General features: G+C 54.3%; 2 protein-coding genes across 8 annotated transcripts in view; one reads left to right on the top strand and one right to left on the bottom strand.

The window, feature by feature from the left end:
* Window positions 1-7,952, top strand: part of LOC138111475 (transmembrane protein 263-like) — a 238,922-nt gene extending 230,970 nt beyond the window's left edge. For all 5 annotated transcript variants that reach the window (XM_069017349.1, XM_069017350.1, XM_069017348.1 and 2 more), the window contains one exon: window positions 3,070-7,952. In XM_069017349.1, the coding sequence (XP_068873450.1) occupies window positions 3,070-3,356 (287 nt within the window). In that variant the 3' untranslated portion in view covers window positions 3,357-7,952. The remainder of the gene's footprint in view (window positions 1-3,069) is intronic.
* A 2,385-nt stretch (window positions 7,953-10,337) lies between these two features.
* On the bottom strand, window positions 10,338-19,593 carry CHST1 (carbohydrate sulfotransferase 1). Of its 3 annotated transcripts, XM_069015958.1 has the most exons (4): window positions 19,458-19,593; window positions 14,108-14,414; window positions 13,348-13,474; window positions 10,338-12,325 (listed from the first exon to the last, which is right to left on the bottom strand). In XM_069015958.1, exon 4 carries the CDS (start codon window positions 12,279-12,281, stop codon window positions 11,022-11,024), a length of 1,260 nt encoding a protein of 419 aa, XP_068872059.1. In that variant the 5' UTR covers window positions 12,282-12,325; window positions 13,348-13,474; window positions 14,108-14,414; window positions 19,458-19,593; the 3' UTR covers window positions 10,338-11,021. The 3 variants fall into 3 exon arrangements, with proteins under 3 accessions (XP_068872059.1, XP_068872060.1, XP_068872061.1); XM_069015959.1 differs by lacking the exon at window positions 13,348-13,474; XM_069015960.1 differs by lacking the exons at window positions 13,348-13,474; window positions 14,108-14,414.
* Window positions 19,594-20,864: the final 1,271 nt, after the last annotated feature.

The raw sequence follows: 20,864 nt of genomic DNA, 5'->3' as shown, positions 1-20,864 counted from the left end.
CTGCAGACCAGGCACAGGCAGTGTGGAAGCACTGGTGCTCCAGTGCACTGCAGCTTTGTTGTCTCTGCCTAGCTTAATCAGAAAGAACCTTTGTCCTTGTCTTGTCTTCATTAGTATTTCCTGACACTTTGTCCAAAATGTTCTAGCTCTCTGCTGGCAGAGTAACATCCTCTCTCAATCTCATCTGCAGTTGCCACCTTCTCTCTGGTCTGTAGGCTGTCCACCTGCAGACATTCACATACCATATAAGAGATTCTCACACTAGTGTAGTTCAGATGGCTGGGCAGCTCCAGAGGCATAAATCTTCCTACAGATACGTTCCAGGTAGCCTAAGATGCAGTTTTACTGGGGGAGAGCCAGGAAGATTATTGCTACTTTGATACAGGTCCTGGTTCTGCAGCTGAGCATGCCAGTAGGTGTTTAATGCCCAGAGCTTCTGCATTGCAGTCCTCTGAGGCACAAAGGATCCCACTTCCTCAGACAGGGGAGCAGGAGCACAAGACCTGCCATCCTCGAAGGATAATGTTTGTTTGGAGGACCACTCTGGTTTTCACCTAATCCTGCTTTACAGTCGCATGGATTTCTGGACCCTTCAGTTCTTCCTGCCCTCGGATTGCAGACAAAACACAGAAATGGCTGTACTGGATAAGCTCTCTGGAGCAGTTGAGGACTAGCAGATAAACTGGACATGGATCCAGTAGGTCTCAGTAACACTGAGGGAGAGGAGAAAAAAAAACCTCTTGAGAAACTATTAAGGAATAGGTAAGCAATAGGTTGTATACTAGGAACTGTACACTGGAAGCTCTGTACTGGCCTTTCTCCAACTCCATGTTGCTGTCCGGGTTATCAGATAGATGTGTAACTTAAGGCTTATTCCAAGTCATCAGAGCTGGTGAACATTGGACTCCCTGCCCAAGGGAGACCTCTGTTCAGACTGGGAGAAGCTCAGGGGAAAATGTATGAATCCAAGGAAATTCCAACTCTGCAGAATTTTAAAAGAATCCAGGACAAAAATACCTAGGGAAGGATCATCACACCACCTGGTTCTGGTTTAGGCTTAGGGTTAGGGTTGAGAGTGTCAAAGAGCCTACAGCTCCAGGAACACTTGGGCTGGAAAAGACATCCCAAGGCAATCCTGGCAGGGCCCCAACATTGCTGCTCCTACATCCTTTTGATCTGGACCACCCATGGTGATGGATTAGGGTTCATCTTAGGCTAATGGGGAATATTTCAGCACCTTCTGCTGGGCTGTGATAAGCAGGATCAGGATGCTTTCACAAAAAAAATGGAGTCTGATATAACTTGACTTTATGCAAATACAACGAAACTGCAGTGATTGAACAGCCAGCAATATCCTTCCGTAGTCTTCTCCACCTAACAACAAGATGCTCCAATGAATAAAGCCATGGGAGCTTCCATCCTTCAGGAAAAGATCTAACAAAGCTCTAGGATAACCAAACACGTGCCAGCATCATTCTCAAGTAACTGTGCTATTTAGCTTTTTACAGACCTAACTCATGTTCTGCCTTTTTTTTAACTTTTGTTTTGTCTGCATTATTTTACTGCTGCTCACTTTGTGACACATTGGGGGGAAAAAAAGCACAGCCTATAAACATTTAGGTTTTCTGCTCCTCTGACACAACTTGTTGTCCATCTAAAAATTATTCCCACTTAGCACCATTTGCATTTGCAGAAGCACAAAGATTCACCACTTTGCTGTCTTTGTAACAGAGCCGGAAATACAATATTCATTACCCCAGTTGAAGCTATTTTCTTACACTGTGAGCTCAGAGGCATTTTTTCATGCTGGAGAATTAGGAACATTAACAAGTAGGGTGGACTGGACACTTTCTGAACTGAATCACCCTCCCAGAATGGAAACTTTAATGGATTTGACATCACCTGCCCACCCCCTCTACTTCTGTGGGTGTTGTCATTTGTGTTTGAACACAGCATAAGCTACAGTGGCATAATAAAAGTAGAAAATTAATTCTCCTAGTTAGACCTGCAAACCTTCCACACCAGCTCCCCATGGACTTCAGAGTAAACACACTCCTTTTTTTTCCTGCCAGGATTGCTTTATTATGTTTTTGCAATTATTCGTTCAACTCATGGCAGTGAATCAGAAGTCAGAGTATCCAAAATGCCTTGCCCCACGAAAAGAGCACCTCTTGCATTGCTACTTGCACACTGCATTGTTAGCTGATGTAAAAGGAGAAGGTTGTGTGCAGGCCAGCAGGAGAGTTGTCAGGTTTGAATCCCATGAGTAGCAGTTCAGATTCAACCCCTTCCCAAGAAGTGGTGAGCTGTGAACATAATGTCTGCAGTGTTGTGGGCAGGTGTGATGGCAGCTTGGGTGGGTATATCATGCTGGCCCTGATCCAGCTGGCACAGGTAAACCAGCAGTGACACAGTGTAGTAACTTAAGCACTGTCTTAACACTATTAAATACGTAGCTGAGATCTCTGGAGGGCTTGTACAACCTGAGGTGACGTTTCTGTCACTGTATCTTTACTGCAGTTTGCTATCTCTGCTCACTCAATTACAGCTCTCGCAGATAAGTCTGTGCTGTGCCTCAGTTCTGCATCTGACACGAGCCCAGACCTGCTTCCAAACAGATGCTTCTGAGGACCTGCAGGCCACACAAATGTCAGCTGTTGCTGTCTGCAGTTCGTGCCTCCCGTGCTGGCATTAGTCTTTGTGATTTACTGGCATTAGCCAACACACATGGGAGGGGAATTACATCTCTTGTAAAGTGGGATTTGCTTTGCACTGCGGCACGAAGGCTTGCAAGTTTGGGACTGTAACTGACCTGCCTTCTTCCCTTCTCTGTCACACAGGCAATTCTGCTCCCACTCCTACCCTCCCAAAGTCCTTTCTTGCTATGCTGTAATTCTGGGATTGCCTTGGTTCCTCCTTCAGGCACCAAGAGGTCTCAGGCTGCAAGGCAAGGCATTATGCATATGAGAGTATGTGCCATGGTTGACAATCCTGGGCTGGAAGAGGTGCCCAGGGAGAAAGTCTCCAGCATAACCACTTCTGACATTCCCTTTTTCTCTCTCCCCACAGATGCCAGCAAGGACCACCCACAGCAGCAGGCAGGAGTCATCTGGAGAGTGACAGGCGGCCTGTTCAGTATCACTCGGGGAGCCGTGGGGGCCACACTGGGAGGAGTTGCCTGGGTGGGCAGCAAGAGTCTGGAGCTCACCAAAACAGCTGTGACCAGTGTCCCCGCTGCTGGCGTTGGACTGGTGAAGGGCAGCGTCTCGGCGGTGACCGGCGGCGTCGGAGCTGTGGGCAGTGCAGTCGCCAGCAAAGTCCCTTTCACTGCAAAGAAGAAGGACAAGGCTGACTAATCCCTGTCACAGCTCCCTTCCAAAAGATCAACCTGCCCATACTCTTCCCCTACCCTGCACCTCTTTGAGTTGGAACCAGCCGCTTCAGGGAGGGTCGAGCACCCGAGCAGACTCTGGCTGCAGCCTGCTCAGCACCGCCTGCCTGGCTCAGAGCTCACAGAGCCACTGTCAATGCCTTTCACTCCCATCACCTACTGGGAACCATCTTTACTCTGAGGACTTTAAAGGTGCAGTTGTCTCTGTCTTGTAGTTTCCTTCCTCCCTTCTTGCTCTTGTAAGCGCAGAGGGATGGGAGAAGGCATCAGGCTCCATCTGCCTGGAGGTGAGGGGAGTAACAGGGATGGGGGGGAACTATGCCTGGCTTGAAGTGTGGGTTGTGTAGTCAAATTCAACTTCAGCTGGGAAGACAGCCTCTGAAACACCCCTTCCCTTTGCTCTGGGAGGTGTGTTTGGGAGGTGTGCCTGGCAGATAACTGTAGAAGTCCCATTGACACAAAGGAGAATTACTGTGAAGAGGGGGAAGCCTCCCTCCTGCCCTGCACCTCTTACCTTTTCTTCGCAGGGCCCATTCCTACAAGCTGCTCCCAATCACTTACTCCCTGGCTGAATTGCACCCTTCAGAGAGGGAACCCTCAAGGTCAGCAGAGCAGCTCTGGGGATGATGCCACACCAGAGTATGCTATGTCCCAGACCACCAACTTCTGCCCAGATTTTCTTGGTGAGAGGGAGGAATACGAAAGCTGTTTTATGTTCCCATTTGGAGAAGGTGCTGACAGTGGCACTTGCCAGGCCTCTGTGATATTGCAGTACAGGCAGTGATGTTCCACAGAGAGACCAGGCCTTTCGTTTGACCCTTGAAGTCCTTCCAGTATCCCTGTCTGCAACAAAGACGTTTTGTCTCTTGGCCACCCTCACACTCCACGGACGTCAGTAGTAACCAGGAGCAAGTGTTTTCCCAAATGCCACCTAAATTCTGCTGCAGGGATGGAGGGGAGGCTGAGAGTGTTGCTCTCCCCATGACTCAGCACCCCAGGAGTGGTGGCCTGGGTGTGAGTGGGCTGCACCATGTTGGAGAACACTTCCCAAGGGGCTGAGCATGCTCCAACAGCAGCCAGCCTGCACAGGGCACCAGCAACTACTCCTCTGCACACTGCTCCTGGGGCCCCAGGCCAGCTCCTCTAAATGACCATGTTGCACTAAATAGCCCACCCATAGTCGTAGTGCCACAGAAACCCAGACACCTGCATCCATCTGGGAGTCACAGCCATCCTCAGCCTGGCCCGTGATGCTCAAGGGGCCATGTGGCATTGCACACACACACACAAACACAAACGTTCACTCACTCACTCACTTTAAGGCCCCCTGTAATTCTTGGGACGAGAAAAGCCACAGGCTCCACCACTAACTCTGCTGCTCCTGGCTTTGGCAGGTGATTTGCCTAGGTCTGTAGGTGTTGGATGCATAGGCAAGTGAAGCAGTGCTTGTGCTGTGTTTTATAAATATGCCTCTACGTTAGCGTGCGTGTGTTCGTGTCAGTCCACAGGCATGCCTTCAGCCAGGGAAACAAACCTGTGCCACTGCCACAGAGGAGTTTACAAAGTCATCTTCGGCACTTTCAGCATACAGTTTTTATATAGGGTCCTGGTCAAAAGAAAAATCATGTTTTAGAGGATGTTTTGCCCTCTGTTGCCCAAGAGCATAGTTTATTGAAACCAAAGGAATGTGAAAAATCCCCTTTCTCCCGTCTGTGCTGTTTGTTTTCTCTCAGCCCTATCTTTCGGACACTGAAGCCAACTTTCTTGATCTTCATTTCCCCTTGGAGGTCGTTGCACTTCCTGGCTGCTCTCTTGTGCTTAGGACTTAGACATCAGGGAATATTTAAGTACAACACACACACACCCCCGCCACCATTTTTGCTGAATGTTCTTGGGCTTGTGACGCAGTTTTCATTCTGACCTTTATTAAATCCACATTTTGGGACGTATGTTGCTGTGTCCCTGTGATAATCATGCTGATGTTAGTCACTCTCCATACCCTTTGCTAGGTAGCCCCTACTGTTTGTAGTGGTAAGAAGGTGCTGATCTCCACCGTTTGTTACTCTTGATAGCATGAGAGAGATTTAGCTTACATCTTTGTTTCTGAAGAGGAAGCAGCATTTGGTAGGTGTGTGCATTTCCTCACTTTGTCTCCTCTGTTCTGGTGAAGGCCAGACATGTCGGTTTTATCTCTGAAGGCAGCAGCTTCACAGAAAGATCAGGCCTTGATGTGTGCCTGTACTTTGCTGGGATGCTCGTGGCAGTTGGCAAGGCCAGAAGAAGTCTTTTCTGTTCTCCCTTTATCTCAAACGCCCTGCAAAGCAGGAGGACTGTTTGCACTGCATGGATCTCTGCTCACTGCTCTCCCTGAGCACATCTCATCTCTTATTCCAGATCACAGACTGCTCCTGAAGCAAGCTCTAGCCCCAAAGCTAAAAGCTGCTTGTGTGTAACTAGCTGTGTTGTCACCAACCCTCTGAGAAAAATAGCTTCTGGCCAATTGGGACAGAAAAATCTTCTTCCTAAATGTCTCTCCTGGTCTTGGACAGGAGAAGATAGAATCTAAGAACCTTCAGCAGCCAGCCCTGGGTGGGTGGTGGGAGGCTGACAATGCTTTTGGCTAAATAGTGTCTCACACAGGCTTTTGCTGGGAGAGGCAGTACATCCTGCCCAAGCTGTTGTCTGCAGGCACTGTGTGTACCGAGCAGCCGTGGCAAATGGGATCAAGGTGATGTAAGGAAGGAAGGCCACGGGGGGCCTGAGGGTTTCCCATCTTTTTATTTCTTCTCTTCTGTGCATCCCTGCAGTAAATGGAGTAAAGCTTACCATTTGTCTGGAACTGCCATTTCTTTGCAGGATGGCCTGGAGAAGAAGAGATGAGCTGGAGAGGAGAACTCACAGCCTAAATCGCTGTTCTTACAGCCCAGCTAAAGGAGAGCTCAGGGACCATGAGGAGCAAAAGAGATCAAATTAGCAGGCAGGGGTAGAGGATTAAATCTACTCCAAAAACAAGGCCTCACACTGCTAAACAGGCATTCAGGAATAAGTAACTCTCCAGGACTCAAAGGCTTTAAGAAAGACTCTGCTAGGCCTGCTCAGTTCACCATGGTGACCCAGTCCCAACCTGCTTTTCTGGGCATTCACAGTGCCAGAGCAGAGGGAAAACAGGGTCAGTCTTCCCACTCTAAAAGTAAAGATGCCTTCTGACAGCTTTGGTTTCAGCACAGTGGGATCTGGATTGGATGGGGAAGCTGTTGGCTCTTGTCAGATGCCCCCTCTTTCCTCCTCCCCCACTACAGAGATTCCAGCCACCTGGGCCACTGGTACAGCCCTTCTCTCACTGCCCATTCATGGTATGAAGGGCAAAAAACTCTGTTGTGCATAAATCCCATGGCTACCAGATGAGGTAGCTTGGTACAAAATAGGAGGGGGTGGCATCGGGGTAGAGGGAAGGATTAAAGGGAGTTGGTACACAGAAGATGGGGAGAGAGTGGTGTGACAGGAGGAGTTGAGGAGTAGGGGAACAAGAAAACGGGGAGCATGGAGGGAATTTGTTTCTTAGGACAGGCTTTGAATCAGAAGATGAACATAATGGGAAGAGAACAGAAAGGGGAGTGGGTCAATGTGGGTTTTGTGGTCAATGTGTGGTGGTGGTCCATGCCTGGCTTGTGCCCTGCTTCCGTAGTAATGATGATTGCTAGTGATTTCTGTTTAGACAGATCAATGGATGGTCAAAGCATCAGATTAGCTCCCTTCTTATCACCCCCCCTTCCCAAATCTCCCCCAGGCTTTTGTCATGGTCTCCCCATGATGGGGCTGGGTCTCCCCCGAGGTGGAGGTGGGATGTGGCCCTAGTCACAGCCCTGTGTCCCACGTTGCCTGGCTGTTCCCTGTGTCCAACGAACATGTCCTGGCTGAAAGGAGACCCACAGGCACATCCTCTCCTCCCTTTTCCCTGTCCTTAGTCTCATTATCCTTCATTTTTTTATCCCTCCTTTAGCTTTTGGTCTTGCCCGTGGATACAGCTCCCCGAAGCTTTTGCTGAGACCTTCATTAAACATCCACACTCGCAGTGTCTGGGAGGGCAGAGGGTGATTGCCCCTGCAGCTCCCCTGGCTGGGAGAGAAGTGCATGTCTTCCACCCCTCTCTGTCCCCTTGTGTTTTGTGTGTGGAAAATTTTAACCCACTTCTTTTTCTCTGGGTTCCCTTGTTGGCTCTTGTCCCTGTGGGAGGGTCATTTCTGTGTCTCCATTGCAAAGTCATCCTTGTAAAAACAACAGCATGAGTGGGAATATGGAGATGGCTAGAGAGAGCTGCAGAGCCAGGGCCCAACTCTGCTTCTCTAGGAGCTGAGGAGGCCTTTGGCAACCCAAAACTGCAGCCACACGGTCCCGTGCACAGTGCTGGGCTCCAGAGAACACTTTTGTTCTTTATCATTTCATTGTCTGCAGTTGGTTTCCTACTGAATTTGTTTGCTTGGTTTGTTTTGCAGTGTGTTTCTGGGAATATTCTGCATCTCTGTATTTTAATTACAGTAAAATTTGAGGATAAAAACCTTGATTATGCTGGCTCTTGTTTCCAGTGGGGGGAAATAAGGAGAGGAAGCACAGTTGAAGGAAGATGTTAGAGATTCCTTGGGAAATTAGATCTCTCCCCTAAGGGCTCTAGATGAGGCACCAAGCAAGGCTGAATCTCCATTCCTGCTTAAACTAGGACATAGCTTTCAATCGCGGTTCAAAAGCCATTTTGCTGCAGGCGCCTTTCCTGACTGGAATGGTAAGAACAGTTTGGATAAGACTTCTAAACTCAATTTTTTGTGTTGGTTTAAAGACCAGTGCATAAGATGGCTTTCAGGCTGGGGACAGCTGGCCTAGCCCTGGGAGTGGGATCTCAGCAGCTGAAGATGGGATATTTTGCCTCTACAGCCACTGTTCCTCCAGGCAAGTTTGCATAGCCACTTTTCCCAGCTGAGGAAGCAATTCTCCTCACAGCAGCCTGCTAAGCAGTTTGACATCCCACCCCAGAGCTGCAGCAAGCCCCATGGGGCAGCCTGACCCTCTGCTGGCTGGCTGGCTGGCAGTGTTGGTGCTGGGGGGCACAGCCAGCTACCCCAGCCACCTCATCTGCTCCACAGGCATTTAAGCCAGGGCACAGCCATGCAGCGCTCCCAGGAATGCACAGCCCTCAGGGAGTACTGTAGCCCAGCAGCCAGGCAGTGCTGGATCAGGCACAAGACAGGGTGTCCCTTTTACTGGGTCGAGGCCAGGAGCCAACAGCTCAGCATTTGTTAAGTGCTGACAAAAGGATTAATTTAGTAACTAATAACAGGGCAATCAAGCCATTTATTTGGTTGGCATTTTGCTGCCAGCTGCTTGGGAAGAGCAGCACACAGCGCACCAATAAGGCTGTCTGCAGCCACCTCTGCCACCTGCCCCGTTCCTCCGTCCTCACTTGCAGACACAGCCAGGCAGCGTGGCTTGGGAGGAACCGGTGGCAGGAGGAGGTTTGGCAGTGACAGAGAGGTGAAGACACCTGGGGACACAGTCTCTTCCAGGGACTGCCCCTATGCCCACTGTGGGGAGGCAGATGAGGGAAGTGCCCATCCCCAGCAAGTGCACACTGTCTCCCCCCATTCCTCCTCACAGAGCTGGAGCCATCCATGTAGCCTTGCAGACAGCACAGATGAATTACAGGTGCTGGAGCCGTGAGCCCTGAGGAGAAGCTATCAGGTACATCACAGCTTCTCGCCTTTCCTGCAGCCCGGCTGGTTTGCCACTAAGCCAAACTGCAAAACACCACTAACAAGCTTCTCCTCCAGAGGTCTTTTAAGGGGTGAAAGAATGGTGCAAAATCACCTATAGTTACAGGTTTGCCCTGTCTCACTCAGGCAGCGTGTCCCAGCCCCCTGTGTGCAATTGCAGCACCCAGTCCTCTCCCAGGTAAGAGTGGGGCAAAAGCTGGTGGGCAGCAGAGCTCGGAAGAGACCTTTGGAGAGAAGATGTGCTCAGGTAGGTGGGCTGTGGGTGGCTCAGACCCCTCTGGGCCAGGAGCAGGCCCAAAGCTGGGAGTGTGCAGCTCTGAGCAGATGTCACAAGTTGTGGTTTCATCTCTCTATGGGTCCCTGCCCTGCCTGGCTCCAGGAGCAACTGAGAAACTGCTGGGGCATTGTTGTCCTCCATACCCTGGGGACTGGCCCCAGTGGCTTCCCATATGCAGCTGCTTGTGGTCTGCAGGACATGTCTCAAGGGCTGGACTGCTGGGACTCTCACAGTTGGGTTGGAGGAGCTGGCCAGCTGTTCTATCAGACAGGGATCAAGCAGACCAGCAATGTCTTGTGTAAGGCTCTCAGTGTTCCTGCCCTGCATGCCTGGCTCCCCCGTTGAGCAGCTTTCTGACTTGCCCAGCCCACAGGCCCAGTGTCTTGCAGGCAGCTCATGAAGGAATACTTGTGTATTGCCAGGATCATCTTGTTCATTTATTTTCATTGTGGCAGTTTCATCACCTGCACCAGAGCACTTCCCCTGGCCTCCAGGACAGGGCATGCCAACGCTCTGGCACCAGCACTGTCAGACATGGGCAGGGGCAGCCTGATGGAGCTGGGTTCACTGTGCTGGTGCCATGAGCACTCTGGAGTCAGGCACTTCAGCAAGTCCCACGCCCCCATGCAGACCAACAAGCTTTCAGGCCAGTAAATAGCCACGGGTTCTTGCTTTTGCCTTAACTGCCTGCATTTTGACACACTTCAGAGGCAAACATGCACATGCCCGAGGAGGTGGCTGTTGCTCCCTGCCGCCTTGGGGGCTGTGGTGTCTGCTCCCCCAGCCTTGCCCGCTCCCAGCCTCGCAGGAGTCAGGCAGACCAGGAGATGCTGCCCTTTGCCTGGTGGTGCATCCACCCCAGTATACTCACTGAGGTCTTTCAGGTGAAGTTCACCCCCAGGTCAGTTTTATTGCACTTTTATTTACAGAAAACACAGAAATAAAGCATTAAATGTGTTGGGCTTTTACCAAACCACCCAATCACTTTTTTCCCTTTTTTTTTTTTCCGTTTTGTGGGTTTTTGGCACAAAGAACTATCACAGGTGTTACCAAACAACCATTTAGGAGCAGCTGACCAACTGCCCAGCCCAATAACAGGACTTAAACAGACAGACATGTCGCACTGAGATCAAAAACGAAGAGGTTGTTCCACTTTCAGCTTCCAGTCTAACCTGCTCATTGGGGGCAGAGGGAGTTTTTCTGGAGGGGATGACACCATTCATAAATTATATTTATATTTACCTCTTACATTGTAAAAGTAAACAGTGCAAAAGTACAGTACCCCAGATACCCTTCGGTTTGGAAAGCTTGAAGGTTGCTTTATACATTTTGTGTGGTTTGTAAACATTGTTACCCATCCAGAGTTCTAGCTCTTGCTTGGGAGGCCCAACTCCTCCTGGCATCCAAAATGTATTGAGGGGCAGCAGTCACTTCCCCTGGACTCGGCCGTTGAGATTCCTGCTCAAGGTTTAGTGCAAATTTTGGAGAGAAAAAGACGAGAGAGAGAGAGGGGGGAAACAAAATGAAAGAAAATAAAATAAGGCATCAGTTAGAAACAGTCCACATCAAAACCAGGCCCGTTGGGGCTGCCTTAGGAGAAGGGCAGGAAGTCTCTCTCCTCCACCAGGCTGATGGAGAGGTTCTTCAGCTCCTCCTCGGAGCCAGCAGTTTTGTAGCCGAGCTGTGCCAGCACCTGCTGGCAGGCGTGCTGGGTGAACGCCACAATCTCGTAGGACAGACGGAAGCGCCACTTCTCCGCCGTCGCCGCCGAGTTGCGCACCGTCCCGTACTTGTGTTTGGAGGAGGACCTGTCTCCTCGGGTGTTGTTCTGTATCCAGCGTTCGACGTTGCTGTCCATGGGGATGCCCAGGAAATCGTAGATCTCCTCAGTCTTTTTCATGGGGTTCCTGGCCAGGTCTTCGTACCGCACCAGCATGTACTTGCCCTTGAGCCACGGCGGCCGGTTGAGGCCGGTGGACACAGAGTTCCAGAAGTCCTCGCACACTGTGGTGAGCTGGGTCACATCCAGGTTGTACGGCTTCCTGCCAGTGCCATCCCAGATCCTCCACAGCCTGTAGGTATCTCGGAAGGTCTCACTCCGGGATGCCAGGATCCCCCGGGGGTCCCTCACCAGCTGGATGACCTTCAAGTTCAGCCGCGGGTCCTCCACCAGGGCCCGGAGGTCACTGACCTCGGGCACCCGTACGGTTTTGATGGCCACGTGGCCGTGCTCTCTGCAGGACTCAGTGGCCAGCGTCAGGTTCAAGCTCCCACATTTCTTCACGCAGTCTCCTTCCTCCAAGTGGAGATCCACAGCTCCCAGGGACTCACATACAGGTGGCGAGCACAGGGCCTTGCTGGCTCCCCTGCGGAAGAGGCGGTCAGTGGTGTGGTTGACAGGCTGGGGCTTGATGTAGTTCTCCAGGAAGTAGAGGTCGCAGTCATACAGGCTCCTCAGCAGGTCTCGGCTGGCCCCCAGCATGACCCGCCTGTCTGTCGTAGTCTTGCTCTGGGTCAGCTTTGGGATCAGGGTGTACTGGACATGGTACAGGGGCTCAAATAAATAGAAGACATTGAAGTGCTGGTTGAACAGCTGCCCAACAAATGAGGAGCCGCTGCGGGTGGTGGCGAGGATGAGAACGTGCGTCTTCCTGGAGAGGTTATACGGGAAAGTGGGATTCTCATCGCACAGCCTGTCGGCCACATCAGTGTCCTGGTTCAGGCTGCAGTTCACAGGATTAGGGATGGGGCAGCTGTGGAAGGACTTGGCAGTGAAGGTCCGGATTGCTGTATACTGGATTGCGATGGATGCCAAGGCTAGGAGGAGTACAGCCTTCCAGGAACATTGCATGGCTGGTCACCTTCATGGAGCTTCTTCGCAGGTCGTCTTGGTGTCTGCAACCCAACAGAGAAGTCACAGGTTGAGCATGGACTGCCAAGTACCCAGCAGAAGCAGGTACCAACAAATGCCCTCCCAATGTATGTCCATCAGTCATGACCATGTGAATCCCAGTCACACACTGCAGAGCCCTGTCTCAGACAGGAAAAATAACAGGCAGAGGCTGGCAAGCCTGGAGAAACATGTCCAGCCAGGACTTCAGTACTGTTCCTTCCAGGCTGGGGGTGTACATAAATCCTGTGCCCCATGGCTCACCCCATGCCCTTCAGCCCAGGCAGGGGGATGTTAGGACCTGGAGGTGACACTGCCCGATGTCTCCATCCAGCTGCTGCAAACCCTCTTCCCCAGCTGCCTTGTGAGTTACTTGTCACCCCACCAGCCAGTGCCTTTGACTCCAGTGCAGGTGCTGTGGCAGGGAAAGGTCAGGGGATGGTGCTATCTTGTCTCCATCCTTTCTGTCCAGCTGTCAGGATAAGGCATGGCCCATCCAGGCCAGCAACCTCCTGCTTGGGACAGCAGCAATGTCTCTCCTGGAGCTGCAAACCCCTTTGCACAGAGGTCCAACAGCCAGCTCAGTCTGTCAGCCTCTGGGCATGAGTGCAGCCAGAGCTGTGCCCTCAGCAATGAGTTTGTGGGACTGGTAAGATCCTGCTCCACTCTGGTATTCAGGGCTCTCCTATTCCGAGCACCAGAGGGGAAAAATACTACAAAGGAGGAAGCATGAGAGACTGCATCTCCTCCATACTCTACTGCCAACAAGGCAGCAGCAGAAGCCCTTGGCAACAGGAATGGATGCAGGGAAGAGTGGGGCTGTAGTTGCACAGGACAATTTCAGTGGTGCTAACCCTGCCTTGCTGCTGCCCACACATGGGCAAGGGTAGGTGAAACTGAGCAGGACCCTTGGATGGGATGCTCAGGGACCATGTGGGGGGAGTACCCGTCATGCCTGGGGAGCTGCCACGTTGCTGGGAGGGGATGTAACTGTGGTGGTGCTTCAATATCCCCCCTGTTCACTGACCAACTGCCAGCTGCTCTCCAAAGCACAGGTATTTCACATCCACATACTACTGCTCCCAGGGGGTCAGTGGGGCTGGGAGGCAGCAGATAGAAGATGCATTCCAGAAACTCCGAACAGGCTAAACCACCTGTGTGTGGGAGACACACCAGTATTAGCAATGGTTTTGAAGCTCCCCTGCATCCACTTTCCCTTGCCCATCTTCCTTCCATGTCTCCCCTCCCTTAGTGTGGTACATTCACCTGCCCATCCACCTCAGGCAAACCAAGGGGACAGACCCAGGTACCTCTGCTCCTCATCCTGCAGAGCCCACTGTATCATCACTGCCATTGCTTCCTCTTCCCTGCTCTCTGTGGGTCCCCAGGGAGAACAACGTGCTGGCCCCAAGCTCAAGGAGAGTGCCTGGTCCCCTGCTCAGCCCCAGCACATGGTCACTGTGGGTGGGACTGTCAGAGTCACTGCTGTTGTTGCTTGGACAAGGTCTCCAAGGAAGACCAGTGGGCCAGCAATGGATTTTAGCATGTGGAACCACTGTAACCCACAGCACACTGAAATCCCTGATGGGCTTGGGACAGTGCAATGCTCCTGGTGTGTGGTCCCGGCAGAGCCCATAGCAGCTGGCATGGTGTGTTGTTCCCATATCCTCAATGTGTTCCACTCCCCAGGGAGACCCTGTCACCCCGCAAGTGACACCAGGAGGGCAGCTCAGACCTGCAGGTGAGTAAAAACCAGCTTGTTTTTAATTAATATCTTTATTACTTACTAACTGCTGCAGCTGATTTGTGAAGGCAGGAAGCTTCAGGAACTATCAACTGCAGAGACCTCTCACTGGGAGCAGGGGTTAAGAGCAGGATCCCAGGACAGGGGGTCTGGCACAGCTGCTGCAGGCAACCCCCCGCCAGCGCTTCCTGTGTCTGTGCACTATGAGCTGTGCTTTAGACCCAAAATGATGCTTTGAATACAGGTTGCTTTCACCTGGACTGCTTCCTGCCCAGGACTGTGGCACATGGCTGGAGGACCGAAGTCACAGATGCTTGGTTATTGCTGCTGCTGGATTGGGGTTACCCACCCTGCAAAGAGGAAACTCAGACTCAGTGTCCACATTGGATATTCTATCCCTTGGATAAAGTGTTTTTCCTGGTCTGCTAAGGCAGAACAGGACAGGAGAGTTCCTGCTGGCATCCCCTGGCCCAGGTGTCTTCTGCATGCTGCCTAGGTGGAAGCTGCAGTGGGAATGCTTTCCTGCTCTCCAGTGATGGCCAACCACACTGCATCCCTCACACAACCTCAACTCCTACTCTTTGCTTCATTGCTGATGGGTGCTGGAGCAGATGTGACTCAGACTGTCCTGGTTGTAGCAGAAACCTGCAGCTGGCTCCCCAAAAAAGGCAAACCAGAGACCAGATGCCTTCTTGGTCCCAATTCCCACCAGATCACTCACTGGCTGTGAGCATTTCAGGTTCTCCACCCACACTAACCCATTCCCCTTTGCAATGTCCCAAGTGGCGGAGGGGAAAAACAGGGTGTTGATTCACCTCCTTGACTGAGCAAGTGCTAAACCACAGCCCAGCTTCAGCCTTGGCTGCGCCTTGACACCCTTGGTGTGTGCCCTGCCCATCTGCTGAGCTGCAGCCAGGGAGGGGAAGGTTTTGGGAGAAGGCCTCCCTCCCTGATGTCTCATCTGTGGCCTTTAAAGCCAGCCAGAGCCTACTCTCACCTCCCGGCTGGCTCTCCTGCCTCCTCCCATCACTGCTTGTCCCTGAGGGGCAACAGCTCCTGCTCAATCCAGCCCTGGGCTCCAGGGACAGTGGCAACCGGCAGCTGGGTGCTCTGGAGAAGCTCCCGGGGCAGCAGAAGCACATGGCACCTGGGAGCTGCCAGAACAACTGAGGATCACTTTTACTCCCACTGCCTCTTGTTCATCTGTCAGACAGAGCCAGGCTGGTGCAAACACCTGCCAAGGAGGAGCTGTTCGGGCTCCACACGGCTCGGAGTGGGCAGGCTGACAGCGGCTGCAGACAACATGCCCCAGGAGGATGTTGCAGGATGCACACAGGCACAGCAGGACAGCCGCTCGCACTCCCATTCCTGCCCCGAGGAACCTTTTTCTGAAATCAGCCTGTTCCTCTTCAGGCTCTGATACCCAGGGCCTGCAGTTCAGACAGCAGCCCAAGAGAGGGCCGTGCCCACGTGGGGCTGCATCTGAGAGTCCTGTGTGAGGCATGGATGGTTTTGGCTCCTCAGCCCCAGACCATGGGAGTCATCCGAAACACTGGCCTCGTAGATGTTTCTGTGCTAGAAGTGTTCTCAGTCGAAATCACCCTCTGCTCTGTCTCCAGCTCAGCTCCACCAAAGAGGATGAGCAAATGGAGCCCAAGGGTGGGAGCTGAGATCAGTGTGTCCCTCCAAGCAGCTGGGACTATGAGATGGAGCACGGGGTGGGGGTACATCGCTCACACCTTCCAGCCCCTGGCACTGCTGGTGCTGCAAGGGGCCTGCCAGAAGGCCCCTTTTGGGCTCTTTTAGCACTGTGCTGGGGCCACCACTGCCCCTTTCCCAACCCAAACCCCCTTGTGGTCACAGCATGCCAGACTGCGCTCTGCTGCCTTGCCTGCATTTCTGTCCAGCTGCCTGCAGTCGCATTGGGACCAGGCTGTCCACAAGGGATACACAGCATCCGGCAACCGGCTCTAAGTGCAGCAGGAGGCCAGCCAGTGCCTGGCACAGGGACAGGAGCATTGTCTGTGGGAAGAGGAAGGTGCTGAGCTTTTCCTCTCCCCTGCTCCACTTCCCGCAGCCTTGAGCCTGGACGAAGGGAGAGGATGGACGCAGGCAGTGCAACCTCCCCCACCCTGTCCACCTGCCAACAGCAGCGGATGCGTAATCACCTGCCTTCCTCTTCCTCCTCCTCCTCCACAGACTCACAGCACTGCTCCGAGGGAGATGGGCAGGCGAGAAGCCAGCAAGACAGCCCAGGAGCGCTGGGGAGATCGGAGGTGATGAATTAAACTGAATGGCATCAGTGAGTCACCAGTGCGGGGAGCAGCGAATGCGGCCGGCCAGCCATTGTGCAGCAGACCAGGGGCTCCTGTTTTGGGGATGGTCTTCCTAGGTTTGATGGGAATGACCTGCTTTTGGAGCCATGCAGCCAGGCCGTGGCACTGAAGGCTGCACTGGCAGCTGAGTTCAGGTGCTGCCAGGCAGGCTGGAAGTCTGCAGGGAAGTTGCAGGGGTCAGTACGACTCACAGGTCTTCTCCCCTCCAAAAGCAGCCAGGTGTTACGCAGGGCAGAGCCTCACGGCACTGTGGCACTCTCATCTTCGTGGGGGGCTCTCACAGCATCTCCACAAGGACAGCTGCCCTGACGCCTGCCCCAAGCCTTCCTTGCAGGTTCCCTTCTCCCCGGACGTGGTCATGTTCAGGCAACTCAGGCAGCTTTAGGCAGGAGCCCTTGCAGTTACTGATACTGTCATTACTGTCCCCAAGGCTCTCTCACAGGGCAGTCAAAAAAACCTGCTCTTTTTGGTTGCTTTCCAGGCTGTCCCCCTCTCTCAACAGCTCCCCAGAAGTTGTACCCTCAACCTGGCTGGGCTCATCCTGAGCTCCCTTGCCACTGCCAGGGAAACCTCTGCTTCCCCACGGCAGGGCGGAAGGGAAAAGGGAGTGGAAGAAGGTGTGAGGGTCTGTGTAACACAGGTGCCTGCTCCAGCCTTGGTAGGAACCCTGGCACAAGGATGATGCACTGGAGGAGTGTCTGTGCCCCGCCAGTCCTTCCCGCAGACCTGCCTGGTGCCAGTCCAGCTACCGGCACCCTCTACCCCCAAAACCGATTCCCGCCAGCAAGGCTGTTTCCATGGAAACGGCAGAGTGACTCAGGACTTTGGGACCAGCTGGAAAACACAACTGTGAGCAGTGATCGCCTGAGAAGTGCCGGGGTCTCGATGCCAGGAAGACAGGCAGATGGCTCTGGGAGTGGGCAGGGCTGCCTGCCTGCACGCCGGGCACCCGCACACCGGCACAGAGGAGCACACGGCACACCCTGCACAAGGCCAGGAGCTGTAAGGCAAAACCCCTCTCCTGACACAAGTGAGACTGCAGCAGGCTCACCAGGGGACACATCCCAAAATGTGACTCATGGCAGACAACCCCTCTTCCCCCCATTCCCTTCCCCCACCCAGAGACTCATGTGTGCATAGTCACCCAGGGAATTCTTAGCACCAACTTCAGCACCTGCTCAGCCCTGCACCTGCGCCTCTGTCCCCTGCCCAGCAAGTAACACCCCTGCACGCCTTGCCCAGGGCAGTACGGCTTGTTGAGGGCTGCTGGAGGGGACAAGTGGCAGCCAGCACTCTGCAGTGCCTCCCTGCCCAGCCAGCAGTCCCGCTCCTCCCCACCTCGCCACCCAGGCACAAAAGTTAAGTCGCAGGTTTGCGAACCAGCTCTCAGCCAGTGACCCACTGGCAAAGGCCCTGCCACTTCCCAGCATTCTCCCACTGAGCAATGAGTTCATCCCATAAAACAATGCTGTGGCCGCTGAGGCAGGGAAGACAGGCTTCTGGTGGGGTGCAAGCATCCCACTTGGTCGCAGTGGCTTAGTCATGCTGTTGGTTCTGCAAAGGCTGGCAGACACCAACCACGCCTGTGGGCCACCCAGCCTGGGCAGCCACCGCTCGCCAGGGGAAAGAGAGACCACTAAGGAAAAGAAGCGCCGAGTTGTCCCCTGTCCCCTCACCACCAGCACTACTTGACTTTGGGCACCACCACAGACATGTGAGCAGGGCTGGCCTCTGTCCCCAAGTCCCCCCCCCCTCAGCAAGCCCCACCAACATGAGATCCCAACGCGGTGGGAATGAATCTTCAGCCTTGCCTCCTCTTCAGCCATACAGCACTAGAGCTTCCCTAGTCACAGCTTCAAATGCCAGCTGGGGACTCGTGCCTGCCACCTTCCTCAGGTGCCTCACCGTGTGCCAAGTGGAGGTGCTTCGTGCCCCCAGACTCGTTCTGCTCTTGCATTCACCACCTCCTGGAGCACTTTTCTTATGATAAGGCACAAGACTCCTGTGCTCAAAGCCACCCTGGCACGTCCCCTGTTCCCCTATCACTGTCCATTCCCTCTGCATTTCAGAGGGACCGAAAGATCCTTTAACACCAGAAGATTACTGCCCACTTTGACCAGCACTTAAACAATCACAGGAATTGAAACAGGGAATCCGTCTCTGTCCTACTGGCACACAGCATTCACGTTTCCAGTTAATTAATCACTATCAAGTCATGCCAACCCCAGCCAGTCCCAGAGTTTTCTTATCGCAACATCCACCTGTGCCTGTTTATCCCTCATCTGCTGAAATGCATCTGCCTCTTCCCGAGGATGCGAACACCTCGGTAAAGCAAATACAGTGGCTTTTTGTGCTCTCCACCTTCCCCTGAGCCATCCACCAGCCTGCTGGTGCCTGCTCACTCCCAGAGCACTCCCTGGCAGGAGCTGGAAGGCTCTCTTGGGAAGAACGCGCTCATTCATCGCCTCAAAACACTCTTTTTGCAATGTCCCCAACCTACGGCCGCGTCAAGAGCCCAGATCTCGAACCGCACAGCTTTCCCAGAGGACTGCTCCATGCTATGGCGTGCTTGCACCCCACTCTGCGAGGTCTCGTCAGCCTGCGCCCTCACGGCAGGTTTCTCAGACCGCCTGGAGGTCTGACAGCAAACCGGGGCATTCGCTCCGCCGGCCGGCGCGGCTACACGGCCGGGCAGGGCATCTGGCCTCCCTGTGCCACCGGGGACTTACTCACTTGCTCCAGGAGGCAGCTCCTTGCCCAACAGCAGCCCAAGTTTCGCGGCAGCTCGTTCCCGCGGGGGTCTGGCGCCAGGGCTGCTGTGCCCCGCCGCTAAGGTAGCCCCGGGCGGCGGCTCCCCCTGGGCGCTCGCCGCCCGGGCCGGGGTCCCGCCGCAGCCGGGCTGGGCACCAGCAGGAAAAGTCCTTCCCGCTGCGGGCGACGTCTCGCTGCCTTGGAAAGTTGGTGGCGCGGAAAGGGTTACGAGAGAGCCCCAGCCCGCCGCCCCCGGGCACCCCCGCCGATCTACGCCGCTCTCCCCCCACCCCCGGCGCCCCTTACCTGGCGGAACGCCCCGGCGGGCTGTCCCCCGCATCCCCGGCCGCGGCTCCTGGGGCGGGGGACGCCGAGCCCGGCCCAGCCCGGCCCGGCCCGGGGGCGGCAGCCGACGGAGCTCAGCGGGCGGCGCTGCGGGGACTCATCCCTGCCCGCGCTGCCGCCCTGCCCTGCCCTGCCCGCCCGCGGGCACCCGCCGAGCGGGGCCGCCTCTCCACGCCCTCCGCGCCGCGCCGGGCGAGGGGCGGGCGGGCGCCGAGGGGGCTGCGCCGCTCCCCTCCCTCCTTCCCTCCCTTCCTCCCTCCGCCCGGCAGCGCGCACGGGCGCACGCAGCGCAGCGCCGGGCACCGGCATCGGCTCCGGCAGAGCCTCCGCGCAGCCCCGCGCTGCCCGCACCGCGCCGCCCGCTCACCCAGCCCGGCCGCCGGGCTCCCCGGCTTTGCCGAGCAGGAAACTCCCCGTTTCCTTATTTACCTCCCCGAGGCGCCCGGCCGGAGCGGGCAGAGCCCCTCCCGTCGCGGGGGTGGGAGGGGGCCCGGTGGGGCTTCCCCCGTGAGACGTGTTCCCCAGGCCGGGTGCTGATAGGAACACGGGGATCCCTGCGGACCGGCTGGACGCGGGACAGCGGGTAGCTCACGCTCTTCTCGCGCCCCGCTCCTGGGGCACCAGCAGCCCCTCGGGCCCTGCTGGACTTGGTAGCAATGATGGTGCGCATTCATTCCCTCGTTTTCCGGTGGCCTTTGCTCATCAAAAACAATATTGTCATGGGGACTGGTTCTCCAGCGCCAGGAATCCTCCCTGTGCCGCCTAAGCCAGGGCTCACCGCCACGGGCAGGGTCCAAAACTGTTCTCAGTGGTGACAACGCCAAGATAGTGGCAGGTGACAGCACCTTCCCACCCTCCACCCCACCTTGGAAGGTGGGACAGGACAGAGGAAAAGAAGCATGGGAGTGTGTCAGAGCAGCTGAAGTAGCTGTGCCCTGACAGTCACATTCCTCCTTCTGCTTCTGTTCGACCCCTAGAAACAGGTCAGACATTTACTTTTGGCAACTTTGAATGTTTCCCTTTTGCCCAGTGCTTGCCAACTAAACTGCATTTTTAGCAGTTTAACTGCAGCTCTACTGAAATGGCAGCTGCCAGCAAAAGATAGGTTATGATTCTGGAGATGCTACAATGGATATTCATTTTTTATATCCCTATTTTATTTGGGGCATCTTTGGAGCTGCCTCGGCACTGGGCACAGCAGTTTTCTTCTTACATCCATACGAGCAACATCTACATCTCCTGAAAAACCCCTGAGCTGTGCAAGGAGCTGCCTCTCCAGCTCAGGGATTTCCAAATCTTTACCTCTGGCTCTAGGATTTGCAACATGTAACTGTGGGATCGCAGCTCCAGCACATTCAGCAGCAGCTC

The sequence above is a fragment of the Aphelocoma coerulescens genome, chromosome 5, assembly GCF_041296385.1.
Source record: "Aphelocoma coerulescens isolate FSJ_1873_10779 chromosome 5, UR_Acoe_1.0, whole genome shotgun sequence".
NCBI lineage: Eukaryota > Metazoa > Chordata > Aves > Passeriformes > Corvidae > Aphelocoma > Aphelocoma coerulescens.
The sequence above is the reverse complement of the archived record's forward strand: the minus strand, read 5'-3'. Positions and strand labels throughout refer to the sequence as shown.